At 40.5% G+C, this 24158-nt stretch overlaps 3 protein-coding genes across 8 annotated transcripts; 1 reads left to right on the top strand and 2 right to left on the bottom strand.

Annotated features, from left to right (window-relative positions):
- The first annotated feature begins 1679 nt into the window (after nucleotides 1-1679).
- LOC103986258 (uncharacterized) lies at nucleotides 1680-6002 on the top strand. Of its 6 annotated transcripts, none has more exons than XM_065110068.1 (5): nucleotides 1680-1928; nucleotides 3798-3939; nucleotides 4143-4262; nucleotides 4377-4905; nucleotides 4998-6002. In XM_065110068.1, exons 4-5 carry the CDS (start codon nucleotides 4574-4576, stop codon nucleotides 5830-5832), a joined length of 1167 nt encoding a protein of 388 aa, XP_064966140.1. In that variant the 5' UTR covers nucleotides 1680-1928; nucleotides 3798-3939; nucleotides 4143-4262; nucleotides 4377-4573; the 3' UTR covers nucleotides 5833-6002. The 6 variants fall into 6 exon arrangements, with proteins under 6 accessions (XP_064966140.1, XP_064966144.1, XP_064966139.1 ...); XM_065110072.1 differs by having other exon boundaries at nucleotides 3672-3939; nucleotides 4143-4257; XM_065110067.1 differs by having other exon boundaries at nucleotides 3672-3939.
- A 4759-nt stretch (nucleotides 6003-10761) lies between these two features.
- LOC103986260 (uncharacterized) lies at nucleotides 10762-15318 on the bottom strand. The gene is made up of 7 exons (XM_009404212.3): nucleotides 14829-15318; nucleotides 14560-14746; nucleotides 12733-12806; nucleotides 12372-12521; nucleotides 11896-12181; nucleotides 11478-11711; nucleotides 10762-11382 (listed from the first exon to the last, which is right to left on the bottom strand). Exons 2-7 carry the CDS (start codon nucleotides 14704-14706, stop codon nucleotides 11014-11016), a joined length of 1260 nt encoding a protein of 419 aa, XP_009402487.1. The 5' UTR covers nucleotides 14707-14746; nucleotides 14829-15318; the 3' UTR covers nucleotides 10762-11013.
- Nucleotides 15319-18562: 3244 nt separating this feature from the next.
- Nucleotides 18563-21717, bottom strand: LOC135611624 (cation/H(+) antiporter 19-like). Its single transcript, XM_065107259.1, has 3 exons — nucleotides 21521-21717; nucleotides 19776-20774; nucleotides 18563-19681 (listed from the first exon to the last, which is right to left on the bottom strand). Exons 1-3 carry the CDS (start codon nucleotides 21707-21709, stop codon nucleotides 18563-18565), a joined length of 2307 nt encoding a protein of 768 aa, XP_064963331.1. The 5' UTR covers nucleotides 21710-21717.
- Between the last annotated feature and the right edge of the window lie 2441 nt (nucleotides 21718-24158).

The following is a 24158-nucleotide window of genomic DNA, read 5'->3' as shown; positions in this document are numbered from 1 at the left end:
GGTCTGAATGATTACATGAGAAATAGTCTGAGGTGGTTCACTATAGTCGAAAGTCCCTGCAAATGACTACATGACACTACCATAGAATAATGTGGTAATCCAGCCCTAGACACCACTCCAAATACCCATCTAGCCATGTGCCACCTGGGTAGCTCCTAGGTGTTATACTAGCTGACATTCCGTACCACTCTGTAGAGCTAGAAAACCCTTAAAATAATTATTTGGATGACTTATTTCTGGACAATTTTGCCTCTACGTAATGACTATACATAACTTATGTTTACAAACCTGAAATGACCACAAAAGTCAACTAAATGGAGACTATTAAGCCTACTGTAGCCCAAAATATGAATAAAAATAAAACATACGGACATATACAAGTATTATATTAAAAATAAAAGACATGAACATATACATACAGACAAAAATGTTTATTACTGCTCCACACCGGACATTAGGTGTTACAACTCGAGGTGTTGGATCACATGTATGTTCGAGTAAATGCTCTCTTGGCAAGAAATATACACGCTATTTCGATCCTGGCTATTAGTAATGCTAGGAAAACAGTCACATGAAGCAGCAAGAATGGGGTAACTCGATCGACAGGCACCATCATTTAGTCTTGACAACAAGTGACAATGGTAGAAAACGATCACACATGTCAGCATTCACAATCCTCACCAGCATTCAACCAACAAATAAATCATTGCAGGTATTCCATTAAATGACACTAAAAGAAAATGTACAAACATGCTCACAATCCTGACTAGCATTCAAGCGAGAAGCAAAATCATTGAAGGTATAGTAGTATTTACCTTTCACTGAAGCAACGGGAAACTGTAGGCTTCCCAGTTTTGCAAACACAGCAGCAAAGAACAGCCGGTGGAGTGCAGTTCAAGACCTCGTAGCTTCGCTTCCGCTACCTACTAAAATCAATTAACATTATGGTTTGTCGGAGTCATCAACTGCAGGAACCTCCGCAGGGTAGTTTGACAAATCGGTATCAGCTAACACTGAAAGATCATATGGTTGTGCAGAAGCAGTAGCACTTTCTTTGAGCAATGAAGATTTGATCGCTTCCAGGTCTGCTTGGACTTGCAGTGTGTTTGGTATCACAGGGCTGCTTGAACCTGATGTAGAGACACTAGACCTCTTATAGTGTGATGATCACACGAAAATGGTGGCTGCTGCTTCTTCTCTCGGGCAATATGAATGGCCGAGTACTTCTCGATGAAACCTTTACGGGCGAGTCAATGTGCTTACATCATATAATAATGTTCTTTTTCTAATCCTGATTTGTTAAAGCAATGCATATATCGATGGAGATGATTGGTATGTTTAAGCATTGACTGGTCAAAATTGACTCCATGGCCGAGCTCATAAGTTCACCCATGAAATTGAGTTGTATTTGGCGGAGTAATACAATGAAAATAATGGATAAAGAAAGATTTCTCATCACTACATCAGTAGAATCTGATAGAATCATAGCCATCAGATTGGATCCAACCGGTCGATCTGAACCGGGTCCAATCGAAATGAACCAATTCAAATCGTGAACATGAGTCTATTAGCATCTGATTCAAATAGAATAAAAGGTATCACGTGAGATCCATGTGCAGAGCAGCTCAATGCTTAAAGCTATCGTCTTCCAAGAATGCGTTTACATCGAGGAGAATGACCAAAGTGATTTGGGGCGATGGAGCGTCGATGAGGGAGGGTGACGTTGGCTCCAAGCCACATTTGGATGTGGGAGAATGGGAGGGCTTTGTGGGCTCCGAGGCGTGGGTACTCTCCGGGGATTAGGGTGCCCCAAACTGAAGTGACGTGCGGCTTATCCGCGATCGCGGTCAGATCGGTCACCAGGGAGGGGCCAATGCGAACACGACGGCGGTGGATCGTGTCCGGTCTCACCGAGAAGAACTAGGCAGGTCCGTCCCTTTCTTTGCCTCCCTATGTTCCTTGCCTTTCTCAAGATTATGTGTTCGTGCATCTTATATCGCAGAGAAGAGGTGGTGGTGTGGTGTTCTTGCCTTTTTAGCTTTCTTGATTTCGAATGGCTTGAATCTTGGTGGTGCGTTCTTGTTCTTTCCCGCGATCAAATCCATGTGAAATCAACACTTATGTTGTAGCATTACTGGAACTGTAGGGTTCTAATATGTGACAGGTGACTTTCGGATCAGCAGAAAGTACATGTCTCCCGATATGAGCTCAAAGTGTTCGACTGAATGCTTCGTGAATTAATGACTTTTTACACACAAAATAATCTTCAATTTCGAGATAAATGATTAGTCAATATACCTCTCAAGTAAGAGAATTAATAGGTTGTGTTGTGGATGTGTTTCTGAACTACTGTCCCTGAACCACTTTAAATGAGAGTGTGATGGATAATATAATCTATGAGAGACAAAAAAACATTTTGGCTTCTTGAGAATGACTGAACTTGTTTTCGCACGGGGGAACAAAAGAGAACATATCTAACTACTTTTCTATTTTTTAAGATAAAGACTTCCTATGCTTGTTCTGCTAATACATGTAAAGACTGTACAGTACACCACATCACAATTTCTTAGAAGGTTACTTTTTTACATGTAAATCATGTCGAATTTTGAGTTGCTCATACAATTGTGTTAATCTTTTTTATTTATTTAATCTATATAATGGGTCATAGTGTTAATTTTATAAGATTATCTCCTTTTTTTTCAATAAAGATCTTGATAATTTATCACAATAATAATAATAATAATAATAATAATAATAATAATAATAATAATTTGTAGGTGATGCAATGTCTTCATTGTAGGAATCCTCATTATTGTATCTTTCAGTTAAATCTCAAAAGGTTGCCTTCTTATAGAAAAGATTTAGCTTAACAACTTCAGAGAGGTGATCCAGTGTCTAGGATTCCTTATTATTGCATCTTTAAGTTTCTAAATATCAAAAGGTTGTATTCTTACAAAAAAAAAAAAAGTCTAGCTTCAGAACTTTAGAGCAGTAACTCGTGGAAAGAAAAAAAAAAAGGCATCAATCATTGTTTTAGATTTTATAATCAAATAAAGAATAAAAAAAGAAAGAGTAATCCCTACATACAAACAATTTCAACTTCTCTTTATTTGTTTTCATGTTGTTATATCTGTGAAATCTATTATTTGTTCATTGTTATTTGGGACATTTGATTGAAAGTATGAGGATTCCTTTAGTTTATTAACAAATGGATGAGTGTTCTTTTGGAGATTACAGTAAGGTTATGCTAGCAGAGGTGTTGTGTGTTTTTGATGTTTTTCCTGTGTGGCTGGACCAATGATGCAGGAAGGGTTTGTATTTCTCTTCCAAAATAGAAAAGTATGTCAATAAATTAGTTCTTATTACTTCAAAAATAATTCTTTTAGATGAGGATTTTAGTTGCTCAAAATATATAGCTGGCATCCTCAAGAAATATGAGGAAATAGAGTTCTCTATTATCTGCCTCATCAATTTCATGAGCTTTCTTTACTTTCTTGTGGTAACCTCTTTGACAAATTAGTTGTTGGATTTTTCGTTGCAGCAACAATTCTTTACATTGAACATTGTTGAATATTATTTCATCATTTTACGGTATATCCAAGCGAGGTTCGATACTGCTTTACATTGAACATTGTTGAATATTATTTCATCTGTCATGTTTCGGATTTTAGGATGCTAAGACTTGTCGATCGTGACTCCGGCACTATGAGCTCCATGTGAAGATGAGAGACTGCTGGAACTGCAAACAAGCAGGTCTTTAATGTGGTGGCTTATCTTCTACCATTAGTTTGGTGCAGGTTCTGTGATCTCCGCAGCTTCTCAGACGCAACTCGGAGGGAAGCTGGTCAACGCTCCGATCACACGGAGAGAGATGAGCGCATCCTCCGGTATGTTGTTGAATGCATGGCGCTGCCAGTGACTGCCATCACCTCATATCAAGTACGCGGACTTTTCGAACCTTATCATCATCTCTTTGGTTTTGTCTAGGCTTCTCTCTCTCTGTCTCTCCCTCTCTCTCGGACCGTATAACGATGACCTCGCAAGCAAAAGAAGCTGACCTTTTACTATTTCTTCTTTTAGCAGTTGTAAGGAAGCTCTCCATGTTGCTTTAATGATTGGTGAACCGATTTCTTTCTTTGAAGGCGTCTTACGGTTGATTGTTTGGGTACCATCTCCACGAAGATGCAGATGGAACCTCTCTGATATGAAGATGAAGAGGAGAAGCATTCTTCATCTTATGCTACGATGACTCAAATTGTAAGGTTAGATTGTCAATATTTTCAAAAAAGAAGCATTAAATATTATGCCCACGCATCTCTGACTCTTTCTCTCATTGATTTGTTGGATCGAGTTGATCATTCACATATTCTTCACAGCTCCACGGCATTGTCATAATCTACCAAAGGTTAGCTTCTTAGAAGATGTCATCAATGGATCATAACAGAGAAAAGATTTGAAAGGTCTACTGTGAAAGATCGGAGAAAGAGCGAGAGATCTTGGTGTACTAATAGCAGTATCAGAGCCATCTTCACCTCCACAAACCTCATCTCCGGGAACAACCAGGGCCGAGGAGATGTACACGACGAGGCCGCTCTCCGTCTTCAAGAACTCTGCTGGTGCTGCCGCCATTCAACCACCACCACCGGCAGGGCCCAACTCAGGCTATCTGCTTCTCCAGGACGAGGGAGCTGAACCAAACCCCTCATGCTGCTGGGGGCTCTGTGAAGACACGAGGGTTCGAGAGCTCCCCTTCCCTCAGAACAGGATCCTCACCATCACCTACACGGAGCACAATGGCCAGAGCTCTACCACCCACCGGTTCCCGGCCCTGTTCATCCCCGTCCTCTACAAATCGTTCTCCTCCAATCACTACTACGTCATCGTCGCAAAGGGCAAAAAGAAAGGGTGGCGCACCTCTCTCGATCTCCTTCCATCCCTCCCCCACCTCCCGTAGTTTTCTCACAACAATGTTGGGTTGATTTCGATTGCATGTGCAGGAAAGCGTATACATGCTCCCTGGAGGAAGACATGACCACATGCTGCTTCTGCCAGTGCGTCAACGATGTCAAGCCGAGAGAGTTCGATCACAGGGACATCTACCAGCAGGTGGAGATCGTCTGCAAGAGAGGCAGGTTCACCGCGCAGTCCGTAGCTCCGGATGGGTTCGCTCCATGGCCCCTGAGGAGAAAGGACTGGAGGCTTTATGCTTCGAAGCCCACGGACTTCGACTTGACCGACGCCTGGGGGCTCGACAAAGCCCTTCGTGCCCGCACGCCCGCGTTGGAGTTGCCGATATCAGGCGCAGGTGGTGCCGGTTTGGTCGTGGGGAGGTGGTACGCCCCCTGCGTGTTCGTGAAGGAAGGAGATAGCCTGCGGCGTCAAATGGAGCGCTCGGCTTTCTACGATATCACCCTCGAGCAGCGCTGGGAACAGGTGTTCGCGTGCGAGAACTTGTATGGCGATCGGAGGACCGTGGAAGTGAAGGCTACTGTTCGGGCGGAGGGCGCGGTGTTGGGTGGCGTGGAGGCGACGCGAGACGGCGCAGGTGGACAGGACGGCGTGGTGTGGTTCAAGCCGCTTGATTTGGAGGGAGAGAGGGTGGGGCTGAGCTCCCCGGTATGGGAGAGAATGAGGTGGGAGCAGGGGAGGGGAGGGTGGGTCGGCGGTGATGTGAAGGTGGAGAGGTCGGAGGAGTACGGAGGGGTGGGCCCGTGGAAGAGATTTGGGTGCTACGTGTTGGTGGAGAGGTTTGTGGTGAGTAGGATGGATGGAAGCTCGGCCTTGATCGTTGACTTCAAGCACACGGGTACGATTCAAACCAAATGGGAATGACGGCGTTGCCGGCGTTCTGTTGGTCGCCGTACTCTTACTTCATACTTGCCATTTGTGCCTTTTTCATACTGTTTTCGGACTAGCGCTAGTGCTTGTGATGGTTGCCATTTGTCTTTTTCTTTCGGATGAAAACTTTGATTGACCTTAATTTTAATACCTTGATTTAATCCCATATCAGAATTAAGTGATTTTACTGTGAGTAAATAATTTTTTAAAGAAAATTCATATCGAAAAGGGTTAGTTGTGAATAATAATAAAAACACATGATTTGTTTGAATAAATTTAACAAGATTCACATTATTATGTGTTAGTTGGTATTATACGACGGACTTAGTTGGTTTGCTGAAGTCATATGTCATCCTTATGTGTTTGTTCGTAAATGATTAATCTCACCGAAATATCTTATGCAAAAGAAAAAACTCATCCTTATGTGTTTGTTCGTAAATGATTAATCTCACCGAAACATCTTATGCAAAAGAAAAGATGTGTTGAAGAAATAGTTTAACTTAACATCCATAATTAATCATTTCAGTAAATTATAAATATAGACTTCGCAAGCTTTGAATGGTCCTTGACAAAGGGTCTAAGATGATTTGCTACGACCAAAAGTTCCCACAAGTGCTCACACGATATTGCTACATAATATGCTACAGAATAAGACAGCCAGTGAATCAGCCCCAAAGGCTCATCCAACCATGTGCCACTCGAATAGCTCTCGGGTGTTGTGCTGGTTGACACTTCACACCACTTTACAGAGCTAGAAAACTCCCAAAATAGCTATCTGGATGATATGTTTCTAGCTAGTTTTGCCTCTACGTAATGACTATATACAACCTACGTTTACAAGCTTAGAATGATCATAAAAATCAACCAAAATGGGGCTATCATGCTTACTGCAAGCCCTCTACATGTTGTGCAAAGCATGAACAAAATTGAAAGATACGAGCATACATGAGCATTACATCGAACACCATGTTTACAACTTTGTTTGTGATATTCTCCATCATTTATTCCTTCGACATCCTCGTTGAAGCCTTTATGGATGTTGGATCTCATCGTCTTTGCTTAATCTTCAATCTTTTGCTCCAATTACAATGAATCTCTTAGCTCCCAACTGCTCTTCGCTATTGTTAAGTAGTCAAACTTTGATCTGTCATGCTGCTTCAACTCGCTATTGACTTTGACTCTAGTGTGGGATCAATTGAGTTATGCTAATCCTTAATGGTTCCTGCGAATCTTTCAGATGAAGGAAAAAACTTTTTTTGTTATACGCAAATCTCTCAAATGTGTTATATCACTTGAATTAGGTGGATGTCTGTTGGAGTTTTAACGAGCATCACCTCGCGAGCTTTAAAGTTATTAAGGTATTTCCTCTGTAAAATTTACCCATTGATTTCCTTCTATTTAGTTGTCACATCTAAGTAGGTTCACAACACTTCCGTTTTCGATTAGAATTATGTTTGGAAATGAAATAGACAATCTACTCTCGATAGCATTAATAATCATTGATGAAGATTTCACAACTGTTGTCTTCTACTAGGTTTCTTAGAAAGTTCTTTGAACATATGTATAGCTCTTCTATTACATAAATAAGAGATATAGGATACTTTATTTTGTCAATTCTCTTAAGAGTTAAGAAGGCAAAGATTTCTTGACTTCTTTTGCTCTTTGCTCATACTTCCATAGCATCTAAATTATTTGCACTCCTTATGCTGAGTCAACTACTATGATTCACTTTCTTATTGCCATCAAATTTCTGGAATACAAAAAACTTTGCCCGAAAATAACAAAATTTTGTTCCAATTTGAAGCAAGTCTCCAATAGTTTTAGTCGCCTATGGGATTATATCGTTTTCTTCATTATTTCTATTGCCTACTCTAAGTAGAAAAAGTACAGTATCTTGTATTGCCTACTTCATTTCTTGGTCGAGCACTCCTACACTGATCTAAAGTCTCTTACTTTCGACTATTTTGATGAGAAGTACATCAACACTAGTCTTACGAAGTTCCCTAGCCTCTGCCTTTCGGCATTGACTCAATACTTGAAGTTTGTCTACATATTCTTACCAAATGCTCTATCTCCAAAAAAGCAAGGGATCAATGACTCCATGTGACTCCCACCTTTGCAGTACCATGGCGCTGCCATGTCTATGATTCCACTATTTATTACCTCGCATCTGCATCCATTTCTTTGTGATCGGTAAATCTACCTCTATGGCACTACAACACTATTTCGAGTCTACCTCTATTATAACTTATGCTTAGTTTTAGATAGCTAAGTCCCTTTAGACCTCTCATCACTTCCTTACCTCTTTCAATCACTTACTTCGACACCTTTGTGTTCTCCGAGTAGTTTCCCTTGCTCGATAGAAATACGTATTGCAACATACATGTATGACCTTTGCCATCATATTATAGGGCTCATGCTGATTCTATTCTCCTTTGTTTCCTTGGAAGCAACGTTCATTTACTCGGTATTATCCTCTAGCTTACTATGCTCCCTTAAGTGAATATGAGTTCCTGAGCAATCCAACTCTGTAGCCCCTTTAATCATACATCTATATGATTAAGACCCCCTCATAAGACTCACTAAAACTTACATTCAGAATTTCTCCTTGATGGTATATAACCCTCATATGCTGATGACCAAAGCTTTTATTCGATGTAAAATTCGATACATGCACGGAAGACCCGAATATATGATACCATAACATTCACTCCTTGAATCAATAGCCCTTCTTGTTGTCTTATTATTCACTGAAGTAGAGCACTTAGTAGATCCCGATCATACCTCTATATAATCTAGTCCCTCGCAAGAATTTTTTCGTATGTGTCGCATTGCCTTGAATTGTTCCACCATGATCCACTGCACTATATCGCTTCCTAATGAATCCCTATTGCATTCTGATCTTTGTTACATAAACTTCATGCCCTTGATCTCTACTCGATTTGCATTGAGTTGAGTGTGACCCTCACACCCACTATTCCACCAGTCAACACTCCGTTGAGTCTGATCTTCATATCGATTCTAAGTGGCTTCGTTTGGTGTTGTCTTGGGTCATTCCCCCACTTAATCTTGCAATGTGTTCCCTAACACATTACCTTATGTGAGATCATGTGATGACTCATCGTTGTTCACTCGGTCCGTTGAGTTTTATAGAGTTATTATCTTGAGGTACCCTTCCTAAACATGTACAGTTTATTATATATGATTCTCCATCCGACGAATTGAGACTTATCCCTCTTGGATATCTCTCTTATTGGAGTAACTTTTCGCATCCTTCCCTCCAAAAGTTTTGGAGACCACCATCCCCTTAAACTACTCAGCCTTGCTAAACAAACTATGCACTATTCTATCCCTATAAACATACTTACTAGATTGCGACTCTTCGTCAATACAACCCCTACTATGCTCCTCAAGACTTAGTAATATGTTGAACTTGCTGTACACTTCAGCTTTCTATGGATGTATCATTCTCATGTTGAAGGAAAAGTTTTAATGTTCCATAGCATCAAAGTTTTAATTGCATTGGGATGGCTATAGACAGTCCATTGTGTACATACAAGCCCTTGCATAAGTACCGAATTTTTTGAATTAGCAATTCTCCTCACCTCTATGAGCTTTGCATAACTCTTTCGATCGCTGACCAAATCACCCCACCTTGCATGATCTCATCCTTTGCCAAACACCTCACTTACCTTAAGCACCATCAAGTTTGGTTACCATGTCAAGTCGTAGCTCGAATTCAGCCATTCTAACTTTTGTGCATTGTGTTCTTCCCAGCTCGCTTGTCCTCGTGGTGCCTCTCGCGCAATGGGTTGGCTATTCCTTTAAATGTCAATTTCCGATGCCTGCTCTTCTAATCAACTTCTTTCCCCACATCTCAACACCCGTTTCTCACAAACGGTTACGCGTGCTAGCTGCCCTTAACGCTGCCTCGCTAGGTCCCTCACATTTGTATACCAAGTATTTTTTAAGTGTGCCTATTCCACTCTCATATAATTTGTCATGGACTTAAGCAGCTATCCCTATGTTGTGTGACACTCTTGCGTGTCCATCCCAAAAGGGTCAACCTTCCCGAAACCTCTTGTGATATGCAAAAAAGACGGGTTAAAAAAAGCGTTCAACTTATAATCCATAAGTAGCAATTTCAGCAAACACTTGATAGGTAATGCAAATTATAAACATAGACTTTGAAAGGTATGAACGATTACAATGAGAAATAGTCTAAGGTGATTCACTATAGTCGAAAGTCCCCACAAATGCCTACATGACACTACCATAGAACAATGTAGTAATCCAGCCCTAGACACTACTTCAAATGCCCATCTAACCATGTGCCACCTGGGTAGCTCCTAGGTGTTATACTAACTGATATTCCGTACCACTCTGTATAGTTAAAAAATCCTCAAAATAATTATTTCGATGACTTATTTCTGAACAGTTTTACCTCTACGTGATGACTGCACATAACTTGTGTTTACAAGTCTGAAATGACCACAAAAGCCAACTAAATTAGGATTATTAAGCCTACTGCAACCCTTTTATATGTTATGCAAAATATGAATAAAAATAAAAGACACGAACATATACAAGTATTATATTAAAAATAAAAGATACAAACATATACACGATAGCTAATTTATTAAATCTAAACTAGTAATCCAAAAATGTTTATTACTGTTCCACACCAGACATTAGGTGTTACAACTTGTGGTGTTAGATCACATGTATGTTCGAGTAAATGCTCTCTTGGCAAGAAATATACACGCTATTTCGATCTTGGCTATTAGTAATGCTAGGAAAACAGTCACATGAAGCAGCAAGAATGGGGTAACTCGATCGACAGGCACCATCATTTAGTCTTGACAACAAGTGACAATAGTAGAAAACGTACACACATGTCAGCATTCACAATCCTCACCAGCATTCAACCAACAAATAAATCATTGCAGGTATTCCATTAAATGACACTAACAGAAAATGTACAAACATGCTCTCAATCCTGACTAGCATTCAAGCGAGAAGCAAAATCATTGAAGGTATAGTATTACCTTTCACTGAAGCAACGGGAAATTGTAGGCTTCCCAGTTTTGCAAACACAGCAGCAAAGTACAGCCAGTGGAGTGCAGTTCAAGACCTCCTAGCTTCGCTTCCGCTAACTACTAAAATCAATTAACATTATGGTTTGTCGGAGTCATCAACTGCAGGAACCTCCGCAGGGTAGTTTGACAAATCGGTATCAGCTAACACTGAAAGATCATATGGTTGTGCAGAAGCAGTAGCACTTTCTTTGAGCAATGAAGATTTGATTGCTTCCAGGTCTGCTTGGGCTTGCAGTGTGTTTGATATCACAGGGCTGCTTGAACCTGATGTAGAGACACTAGACAACTGTATATCATCTAACTTCCCTGCATACGCATGTTTGTTCTTTCTCACAGTATCCATCTCCTGCCCGGTAGGCACAAAGGTCCGTGATCGGTACTTTGTTGCTCCCTCATCACTCTCGTTGTTATTATACAGTACATAGTCATGATAAGTAGGGGCGAACTGTGTCAAGATAACCAGATATCAGAAAAGGAAAGTCTAATATATGCAGAATAGATTCAATATATAACAAAGTATTACTTTCCGAACGAGGTTACCTGATGAACTGTGTCATGATAGAAGTCGTTGAACTTCAAAGCATGAAAAAGGCTTCCCCTCAGACCACCAGAAGCACCGACATTGGCACCTGCATATTCCTTATACGGAAATGCATAAAAGTGGCCAACAGCTGCCGCAAGCATCTCGACACATAACACAAAGTTTTGAAAATCAGCAGCTTCTTCTGCATTTCTAATGAACCTTGACTTGGCCGCAAGAAAAACCAAGACACCCTGCATGCAATGAAGACCTTTGTTAAGAACCAAATCATTCACAAGTAGCCCAAGATCCAGCCTGGCAGTTCTCTGTTGGCTGTGCTAAAGGAAAGGCCAGCGCAGATATCCAAACCATTCATTTAGATAATTTCAAAGCAATCAAACAAGGAGAAATAACTAAATACCAAGGTAAAAAAAGTACCTGCCAGTATGTGAGGAAAACAACAGACTTGATTATAATGAACTTTGGAACTGGGTTGAAGGGCCGGAGCAAATCCTTACATGCCACATAGAATAAAGCAAGAGCATACAATGCCATAGAATATGATACGGTGTAGATAATTGTGATGTAAAGATAGGCTTGGTCCACGCTGAAATTTCCATCTTTATATTTCCCTTTTGCATAGAGTATGAAGGTAATGACAACTAGAAGAGGCTTCAAGATCACAAACTGCAAACCACCTTGCTTGCACCTTCTAATAAATCGTCTGTTGGAAAAGTATGTTCAAGGATGAATAATTTCATAAATGATTGAACTGAATACATTAGTCACAAGTGTTTCAACAAGTTCTACAATGTTTCACAAAAATGAGCAAATCTTATGATAGTATCACTTGATAAGTTGCATAAACTTTTAAAAACCATAATTACAGGAAATGGGATTCTCAGAGAACGGACCCATCAAGAGGAATAGCAGGAAAACAACACGTCATTAGGTACCATGATGGCTTCAAAGATCGACCGCTTAAACTCAAAACTACTGCACCTGGGCCTCCCACCCACGCCAAGCAGAGTGAAAGGAAGTTATAAATGACCCAAGCTTCATAGCTGAAACAGTTAAATATTGTTAGAATGATATCTGCACAAACTCGTGAGAAGACTAAAGGTCATGTGAGTCCTGTCTGTAATAATGCTTTCAGGGAAAAGACTTGGACCTGAACATACCAACTGAAAGAAATATAATCACCGCAACGTGGTGCAATGTCAAATCATTTAAATACTACATGCATTACATGACATTAATGACAAATATACTCACATTTCCCGAATAGAATTAAAGTATATTGAATGATCACTACGGATGAGGGACAAGAATGACATCATCGCATAGACCTGAAAAAATAAGTATAAGATGGTGAGCCAAGGAATTATGCAATTAGTTAGTTAATAGCATAAAAAGCATACATAAAAAATCATATGTCAGCAAACAGAACAACTGAAACATCATCAAATATTACCTATTCCATTTCCCTCTCTGCTTTTTCTCTTCTTATTCTTGAGGAAAGTTATTCAATCAATTTAGTTGAACTACATTGATCTCCAAGATTATTTTTGTTGATGTGTAGAGATATGAGTTCAGACACCTTCAATTCATTGAACATGACAATATAAACAAGGTAGGTATGAAGGCCAAAAAGATAAAAACAATTATAGTTCAGCAAGTCATAATACAACTAACATAAAAGACAAGGCATCTTTGGAAGCAAGGGATTGGTTCTTAAAGTGGTCCCAATACTTGGAAACATAAGAAATTTGCAGAATTACATGAGAAGTTCAGATATGCATTCTAGCTAGACACCATAAAACTCTGTCCACCTACTACAAGAATTGAAACCAGAATTATCTAGTAGATGTGGAATTCTAAAGTAGTCTGAAAATAAAGCAAAAGGACAATATTCTGAATTTCTTTACAACCAAGATGTCAAGAATTAATATGGGCTTAGCATTATTGCTTATGTGACACTGGAACATATTCACTTCTCATCCTCAGGTGTGTGCCAGCATTCCTTTCATCTCCTCAACAGACACCGTAATTGTTGTCCCAGTTTTTATCAGGACATTTGTGAACTAAACAATGACGTCCAGGAATGTTTGCATCTAAAATGGTTTATTCCTTGTGGCACCATATTGCATATTCTCCAAAGACAATTGATTAGCATAGCATAGACTTCGACTATAGCCATTAATAGTTCGACCATTTTTACTAACTAGACACCAATCGTACAAGTTTTGTCTTCCGTCCCAGAATGTCAGTAACCTGTCCAATATATGATCCCTCAATTGCCATCATTTCACAGCATTGTTTAAGAGTTTTGGCGCATTTCAGTGAGTTTTTGCCATGCTGTACATTGTGGCACAATCTCACCACAGGATTCTGCCCTGTGCCGAAGGTACATCGATATACTATGTCGCATGCTGTTGTGCACATGGGAACATTGCTGGCTCAAGGCATCCCATGGAATATTAAAATTATGGTTCAATATACGGGTACAGAAAACGAATATACTGATATATTCATAGGGAAGAAAGAAACTAGGAGAAGTATGAATCTAAAGTGAAGAAACCATATCAAGAGGGAAAGTGTAAAAGTAAATATTTCTTCTAAAACTACAAGGAATTTAAATCGACAACTCGTGGACCTCCATCCATAAAAACATACATTGACTTGGTCGTTTCATTGCCGTATAAGGTAAAGGAAAGAAAAGTGAAATTATACCAGAGCAAAAAAGGATTGAAATAAACTTCCAAGTCCAAAGTAGATAAATCTTCCCATGCTCTGTCTCCTCCCAACAAATCTTCTGATTTTAAATGGTAAGAGAATTGGTTGCATTAACTATCCTTGGGTACACCATTACAAGTTTCAGAAAGTCCACACTAGTCCATACGATTTCTAAGCTAAAAGGATAAATTTAATGCAGCTGGACTTGCAAGACTAAGAGGTCAGATTGCATACTTCTCACATGAAATTTTTAGCATCTCAACATCTAAAAGAGCAACAGGACGAAAGAACACAACTGATCTAGCCACTAAGTATCGGCAACAACAACTGCGATGATAATGGGAACCAATGGAACAAACAGCATACCGGAACCATGAAGATGATGCGGACAATGTAGCGCTGATAAGTAGGCTCGGTGTAATTCAAGAGGTGCCTGTATATATGAAGCACCGCCAGCGCCATGGCTCCAACCGTACATGGAAATGCAACGACGACGAAAAGAATCGGCGCCATTGAGGAGAATGAGAACAAAAGGGCAGCCTCTGCGTCACCACTGAAACAGAAACCAATCTGAGTGACACGCGTGCACATAGGAGGACCAGAATCGAAAAGAAGTGAAAGACGGCGTCAAGAACCTCGATGATCGGCAAATTGAGCTCTCTCCCACTCTTCCTCCCTTTCCTCTCAAGCAAATCGTGCTGCCCCCTGGATTGCGGTCCGCGGTCCCCCGGGCCCTTCAGCCCCCGATCTCGGCTGCGGGGAGATCAGCCCCGGGCGAGGAACCGGGGCTTGGGGCAAGGGGAGAATGACGCAAGCGGGGAGAGGAGCGGCGAATCGGGGAAATGGAGGGCAGATTCTCGATCCGGACCTGGCTAGGGTTCGCGATCGGTCGGTGGTACGTCGGTTTCCTGCCCTCCTGGCGGCGGAGGGGGCGCGATCGAGGAGGGGACGGGCGACGGAAGGCGACTCCTCCCTTGCCGCTCGAAATCTAACGCGTGGAGTGGCAACGGGAGAAGGAGAAAGAGGGCAAGGCAAAGGAATGGATGGATCGTATCGATCTCGTGAGATTGCGATCACGCTTTCGAGTCCAACTACGCTACTGCGATGTAACTGAGAAGATGATGATTGGTGGTCAAAGAGAACACATAAATAGACAGCACTAATTCCTCGCTTTCGGCGAGTTTTATAACTGACTCGCATCAGCACCGTCCATCGGTCCCTCAGCGAATCTCAAAGCTGGCAACCATCTTGATGGACGATGATTGGACGCCTAACGCTTATTGTTGGTGACAGCTCCGAATAAAAGACAATTATATATTTCAGTTTCAACTAATCATCTATTTTTTTTTCTTTTTCCTACAGACCGATTAATTAATCTAATTATAATAATTTTATACTATATTATAGTATTTTCAGTAATACTAAAAAAATACTATAATACTGTATACAAATAACGTGTTATAATACTTTTGTATTAGGTTACAATGCTTTTCTTGATATTATTAAAAATATCATAAAAATAGTATAAACATATTCTAATTGAATCGATTCATCTTATTTATGAATCAATATATAAGAAAAGAAAAAAAAAAGAGATGATCGATTATCAAATCAAAACTATTCTAAATGTTAAAAAAAAGTTATTAGGAATTCACTTATCATAATAACTCAAAAAGAGAACTTTTCTCGGTAATTCACCCAAGTTTCAACATAATATTTGTAAAATTATAAATTTTAATGTAAGCATATACAGTCCTTGAGATTCTCCAAGAATTACATTTGACATAGGAACTTTGATTAATCGTTATTATTGAATTAATTTATTTATGTTTATGAAGTATATAAAAATGCAAAATATCTAATATCCTTAATTTTAAAATTATAGTAGTTTTAAAATAATAATGTAAATTGGACTTTTAGCTAATATCTGATTTATAATATTGCGCCAAGCCATTTATAATGTTGCCCATTCATCAAAGCATTCACTTACTATTGATAAAATCACTTATTATCGATGATATCTTAAAAATAATAAAAAAAATATTTTATTATTTATAATTCTTTTATTATCGATTTTTATTTCACAATCCCTTATTTCATCCACTAGCTACCAACGTTGACGTTATCACATCTTGGATATATTAAAAATATATATTATTTTATTATTTATAATTTACTTAAGATATTTTTTTAATTCTTGAATCAATCCTTCTTTTTACAATAAGAAATATTTTATTAACTAAAAAAATCACATCTTCTCGGTAAGATAAGTCTCTTTCACTCAAGCCTTAGAACTATTATAAAATAGTAAATTACTCTAAAAATAAATATAAGATAAAAATATATTAGTAACTATAAATGTTGATAGGAATTTTTTAAAAATCATAAAAATAATCTTCAATATTGGTGAAGTAAATATAAATATCAATAATTTAATATAAAATAATAATATATCAATTCATTATAAAATTTATACATAAAAAAAATAATGATAATTTTTATAAAATAAATAAAATCATGCATCAGTCACATATAATGCATATATAATAGTCATATAACAAAGACGTATATTACACTCGATGGTGTACTCTCTCAATAGTAGATTGAGAGGCATACTTCACGGGATAGATTCCTTCCAATTGTGGACGATGAAAACCCATATCATACTTCCAATGGTGGATAAAGTGACATCCCTCAATTGCCAGTAGGGACATATTCCTCCCGATGGAGAAACTATTTGTTAATCTCCAAAGGGAATTATCATCTACCCTCGGTATGGATACATAAACAACCATGATCATTTATTTATATTCATCCATTCATTCACGTATACATCAAAAAAATAGTATAATAAAATGTTATGAGGAGCCATGCTTAATGTATAATATGCTATACTATATATGTTGGTAGCTTCGCACTATAATAGGCTCATAGCTCCTTTCATAGGCTACACTTCCAATGTGAACCACTAACATAGTCACATATACTACGTGATAATAATCATATCAATATCATAAATTTTAAAAAAATAAATAATAAATAATATTTTTAAATAATATCTTTAATTAAAATAAATCATAAGGACATTAGACTTCAATATCTTAATAGTCCTTAATCAACCAGAACCTTAATCGGAATTGTCCAATTGAGTTGAACCAATTTTAATTCAATTAAGATATAACAGAACCAATCTCAAATCCTTATACAATCGATCTGGAATCACATTAAACTAGTCTAATTAGATTTGATTGATTTTGATTATGTCAAGCAGGTTTTAACTAGTCAAGTTTGTCTGGAATCACCTTAAACTGGCTTGAACTAATTAAAGCTATTCATTTAGTCAATTAACAAGTTTAAACTAATAAAGAAAGAAAAAAATTAAATTATATTAAATAATGTTCACCTTGAGTCTTGGAGAGATCACATGCGTCACACATGCTTGTAATAAGTAATACATTGGACTGAGATACAACCAGCTGGATAAAAGAGTGACAATATGTCTAACACCAATCATATAGTTGGACGAGCCTAACTTCGTAGATTGAGCTAAGCTTCACACATAAGTTAGGCTTAGCTTTATCATTGAACTAGATCATGCTTGGCTCACGGATTAGGTCATACCTCGATACATGAGCTAGGGTTGTGTTTGACCATATGAATTGGGTCGCAAGGATCATACCTTACTACAGGAGTTGAGTCATAGGCTTATTCTTACCTAGCCATATGGACTAGATTGTAAATGACCACATGAGCAAGGTTATGATTGACCATATCAATTGAGTTGTACCTTGTTATATAGGTTAGGTGATACATAGCCATATAGACTAGATCGACCTAATGGCAAATCAAATTTATGAATTAAAAAATTTAAATTCATAATCTTAAATTTAAAACTAATTAAATCATATAAATTCACACATAATTATTGAAACATAAATAGATCTAATTAAATAAATTAAATCTATTATATATAATAGTTTGTTTGTTAATTTGATAGCACACGTCCTCGATTACCCTTGTGGCTTTGATATCGTGTGATGAAAAAAAAGATCAAATGCAAGTACAACTCTTTCTTAAACAGTAATAATAAAATACTATTAACCCAAAATCAAATTATATAAAAAGTCTAAGATCGAACTGAATGAAAGAAAAAAAAGGTAAAAAATATAAATTTTATTGAACTTTTCAATCTTAAACTATTCTTAAACCTTAATCCTATAAACTTAAATACTTGATGTTCGGATTGATCTACTACACGTATATATGTCACCTGAAATACAAAAGTTTCTAATATATATAACTATATCTAATCTTATTTAAAAAATTAAAAATATTAATTTATAATCTTTCAAAATATATTTTTACTTCTTTAACACTCTTCCACTAGCCTGGACGTTTCCCCTCTTGGATCGTAACGCTGTATTATTAACACCGACGATGCGGTCGAGAACTCCGCGGAGGCCAGGTAGCTTCCCACCGGGCCCAGCTCCGGGCAGTCGCTCTTCTCGACCAGGGCAACCGCCGGCGGGGACCGACCCACTAGGAAGAGATTGTGCCGTCCCAGATTCTTGATGGCTGCGATGATTCCAGCCATGTCTGCGGCCGCCGACTCCTCGTACGCGAGGGAGCCATCCGACGGCTGCGAGTTAGACGTGAATTTGAAAATACACGCCTCGTCTTCGACGCTTTGATCCAGGTTCTCAACAGGGGCCGGGAGGAAGCGGAGGACGGTGAGTGCGATGCCCGGATGCTCCGCCATGAGCGCACCATAAGAGAGGGCCTCGCGGTCGTCGGGGCCGCCGAAGAAGAGGACCACGACGGTGTAGGAGACCTCGCTGGAGGACACCTGAGCGGCGCCACCGAGACCGCGGTCGACGAGGATGGCTACGGAGCAAGGGGCGTGGCGGAGCACGCGCTGGTTGATGAGATGATAGGCGTGGCCGACGGACTCGAGGGTGCCGTCCAGCTGCTGCATCTTATGGAAGGGGAGAAGAATGAGGGCGGTGCGCTTCTGCAAGGCACTTGCGACGATGTCCTCGTGGATGGTGTCCAGGTCGGAGATTGCCGTCATGGGGCGGATAGCGACGGCACTGAGCTGCCGGTACGCCTCGAAAGCGACCACCATGTGGTCGGTATTGTCTCGCCTGTTCCAGAAGGGGAGGCCGTTGCGGCGTGCCTTGTGTACCATCGACATGGCGGATGAGCGCTCCGAGAGCTCCATGAGGTGCATGGCGTACAGGGTGAGGCGTCGATGGTGGATGCCGCGGGAGATCTCCACCAAGTTGATCATGGTGGGGATGTTGCGGACGCCGTGGAAGCAGGCCAGGACGCGGAGCTCGCTGCCCATGTCGGAACTCTCGACCGTCCGGTGGTTGTAGGGTGCCGCCCTGCGGGCCGGTTTGTAGATTCCCATGACGATGGGGGTGGTGATGAAGGTGGTGAACAGTGCCATCAGCACCATGATGGCGAACGTCTCGTCGTTGAGTACCTGGCGGTATGATATATGTGTCAAAGATGAGGTGGCTAAGATGCATAGCGAGGGACGAAGGAAGCGAAAAGAGACGGTATACTGTGAACCAAACCTTGCGGTCCTTCCCGATGTTGAGGACGATGAGCTCGACGAGTCCCTTGGTGTTCATGAGGAAGCCAAGAGTGAGGGCCTCGCGAATGGGGATCTTGGCGATGAGGGACGCGATGACTGTGCCGGCAATCTTTCCAAGGCAGGCGTTGGTGATGACGAGGACGAGGAGGCCCCAGGAGCGGGCGCCGCGGATCGTGGCGACGTTGGTCTTGAGACCGCTGGAGACGAAGTAGAGCGGGAGAAAGAGGCCGGAAACAAGGTCCTCCACTTTCTCGATGATCACCCCCGCGAAGGGCCCGTCCTTCGGCACGACGACACCCACCATGAAGGCGCCGAACAGGGCGTGGATACCGATGGCGTCGGTGGCGAAGCCGGCGGCAAGCACAATAGCGAGCGTAGCGCAAACGTACGACTCCTTAACGGGTTCACCCTCCTGCGAGCGGCGGGCCATCCAGGCAAGTACGGGGCGAAGGAAGATGGCGACGCAGGCGACGAAGCCGATGCCGGCGAGAAGGACCCAGAGGGATATGAGCGGCGAGCCGGAACCGGAGAGGGCGATGGCGAGGGCAAGGAGGATCCAGGCGACCACGTCATTGACGGCAGCGGCGGACATGGCCATGCGGCCGACGTCGGTGGTGAGGAGCTTAAGCTCAGCGAGGATGCGGGCGAGGACGGGGAAGGCAGTGATGGAGAGAGCGACGCCCATGAAGACGAGGAAGGGGCCCTGGTGGGCGCCCTCGACGATGGTGTGTCGGAGGACGACGGAGGTGCCGATGCCGAGGACGAAGGGGAGGGTGATGCCTGCGATGGCGATAGCCAGGGCCCCTTTGCCGGTGCGACGGATGGATCGAAGGTCGAGCTCGAGGCCGACCAGGAAGAGGAAGAAAAGGAGGCCGATGTTGGCCAGAGTGTCGAGCACCGTCATGCCCTGCTTGGGGAACACATTGTCCATGAACCTCTTGCTGCGGCCAAGCGCTGATGGCCCCAGAAGTATGCCCCCCTGCAACACGATCCAAGAGTTAGTACCATCACACGAACAGAGCGCCAGTGCTGTGGTGGAAATCATTCACAATCCAAAGTGGCGGCCGCCATCATCATGCATCCGTAGTTCTACCGTCACTATGAACCATATAGAACAGGAAAAATGGGTACAGATATAAAAGACGTGTTTTTTTCCTACCATTCGTACTATGTATTTGAATTTGGTTGATGTATCTACGCTGCTCACTATGTCTTACTATCTACTGGTCTTTTTTGTTCTGCTCTCTAAATATCCAAATCGAAATCGTGTCCTCGAATGTCAAAGTCAACGAATGGGTCAACCAAATTAGACGTCTAAGTCAATGGTAAGACCAAACTCCGATTCCATGATCTGGAGGATGATCAAGAGCACGAACCTTCTCTCTGCTCCTGAGGATGAAAAAAACGAGCTTTTACGGAGTGCGAATGTATTGGTTGCAATTCTTTCTTTCTATCTCAAATCGGTGGAATTCGAGATGAAGCTTCCTACGAAATGCCCCACCCCTGTTTCCAGTTCAAAATCCCATTCCCAACCCCACATGCTCGTGGACTGGAGGTTCGTTCCCCACGGAATCTACTCCGATACTGGATTTAGGGTTTGGAATCAGGAAACCCAGCACCGCAACCGGGGGAGTAGGGGAGGACGGGAGGAGTAGAACGAGTAAAGACAAATCAAATCTGCATGTTAAACGAGAAAGAGAGGAGTGGGGGATCGACGGGGCTTACGATGATCTCGGCGATGACGCGGGGCTGGCGAAGCGGCCGGAGGAGGAATGCGAGGGAGCGGGTGACGACAAGGACGAGGCAGATCTGGAGGATGATGAGCGGCAGCGAGTGGTGCAGCGGGTTATCCCCATCCCACGACCCGTTCGACGTAGCCGTCATCGGCGCCGGGCACACGCTCGTCGTCGCCATGGCGATCTTACGTTCCCGAGATTCTCTGTTCCCGTCGTCTTCCTAGCGACAAAACGAGCGCACGAAGAGCGTAACGGAAAACGGGGTAAGCGGTAACAACAATCTTGGCGCCTTCTCTCCCTCTCTCAATTTATAATGCTCACGGCTCCCCTGTGGCCTCGGACACGTTTCTTCCGCTCGAGTCCCTAATGTTACTTATAATAAGATTACGTGGCAATTACCATTACGACTCAAAGTCCGGCGAATATAGTCAGTTAAGCGGTTAGAAGGTACCTATTTATAGAATATTTTATAAAATAAAATATTTTATAAAAATAACCTGTGAATTATTTTTTAATCTCATATCCATATTCATCTCAGGTTATTTATTTGGACTTTGAACGGATCAGAAATCCTAACATTTTAGGAATTTAGCATTCAACCCGTTGGATCGATTAGAACATCAATGATTATTTTCCATAATACTTTTAATTATATATTTATTTTTTATAATGAATCAAAAAAATAAAGAATATAAAGTTTTTAATTGAATCTTACAATCGTCATTTATCTTTAAAAAATCTTAATTATATATGTTGTGGGAAACAACTTTGAGTCGTGGCCTCGGGATCGACGCGGCTCGGTTCGGGTCCGGACGACGGGGACCTCCCTGGGGCGTTCCTCGAGCCCGCTGAGGCGATCGGGAGCGGTGTCCGATCGAGACGGTGTAACCGTCTCCTCCGGGCAGGAACTCCTCGCCTGCGCGTCCGAAGGGGACCTTCGGCTTCGCACCTGCACAAAGGTCGGGCCGAGGCACTCGGCCCGGCCCCTCCGACGATCAAGTTAGCAGATGTGGAGGGGGTTTCAGATGAAGAAATGTTTTTGTATGTTTTGTCTCTCCCTCCCTTCTCTGATGAACGAGAGGGTATTTATAGGGAAGCCTTCTGCTGTTTGATGTGCCCACCTACAGGACGCAGGCTGATAGCGTCTGACATGGGCGCTGGCATGGCGTGAAGAACCGCGCCTGAGTAGGCGTTAATGCGTCTCGGTCGATGTTCCAGTTCGATTGACTGAGTGCAGTCGCGTCGATCGAGGCGTGAGGCGTCAGCTGACGTCAGCCGAGTCTTATCATAATTACTATCCTCATCAATATATATATATATATATATATATATATATATATATATATATATATAATTTTAGATTGATTTTTTTATTTAGATTAAACTAATGTCAATGAAATATTCTTTTATATAGTAAAGATACATATATGTTATGAGTTCTGGTAAGCACATACCATAATCGGAAGCTAGGCTGTTTTTACTTAAAACTGGTCCTACCTAAGATACGTGTTTTTTTGTGAATGAAGTCAATATTGACAGAACAAGTCAAAATTGTATCAAATGACCGCATCAGACATCTTGTTAGCTTGTTAACCAATCAAAGTTTTGACATAATACAATCCCACATTATCATTCACGTAGATTCACTCTCTATTTAATTTTAATAGTTATCGTAACTCCTTAAAAAAAAAATAGTTATATTTTAAAATTCTAGGTTAAGATGAGTTGTAACATTATGGACAAATACCAATAAGTGGGGTCTGTGTGTGAGACGAAGACAAATATCTTGAGAGGATAGTCTCGTATCTTTAGTAATTAAAAAAGTCTGATTATATATGTTAGATTTTTATTTATAATTTAAAAGTTTAAGTTTATGAGATTAATTGGTATCTATAGGAGAATCATATAAGTAAGAAGTTTATGTTCAGAAGTGAAATAAGATAGATTAGAACAAAATCAAACAAAACTTTTATATTTTTATTAAAAATATAAATAATACTTTCGACTATTGACTTATAAGCCTTATAATATTGTTCGATAATAACATATGAGCTAATAATGTAGGAGACGGTTACTCTTTCTTCTTGATCAAAGAGTAATCTTTTACTTTATTATCTAACTTTTCACGAGCAACACATGCTTCAATTATCTAAAAATATTAACTTGTTTCATAATTTAATTCATATTTTATACATGATTTAGTATTTTGTTGTGACTTTTTACTAAATCTAGATATCTTAACCCTCTTGTTATCAAATTCTGATTTTGCTTCTAATATCTTGAATCTTCTTAATATCTCTTTTAATTATCATAGCTCTATTAGCCACATCAGTATATACTTGGAGCTTTAAAGCTCTATTATCATAAAATACATAGATATAAAGCTCTATTATCATAAAATACATAGATATAAAGCTCTATTATCATAAAACTTTAATTTAATATTCTAAAATTTCGGAGGTCTTTTAACCTTTACGAGATATATTAATTCAGATTTGTTAACAATATTTCATTACAAGAAAAGGATACTTTATACAACAACATCATGTTAAATCATCAAAGACTTGTTCAAAATCTTCTACCATCCACTGTCTCAGCCCAATCCTAACATTATAGTGAGTGACAAG

This window comes from Musa acuminata, chromosome BXJ2-5 (assembly GCF_036884655.1).
Source record: "Musa acuminata AAA Group cultivar baxijiao chromosome BXJ2-5, Cavendish_Baxijiao_AAA, whole genome shotgun sequence".
Classification (NCBI taxonomy): Eukaryota; Viridiplantae; Streptophyta; class Magnoliopsida; order Zingiberales; family Musaceae; genus Musa; species Musa acuminata.
Note: the sequence above shows the minus strand (reverse complement) of the source record. Positions and strands in the feature narration are given on the sequence as shown.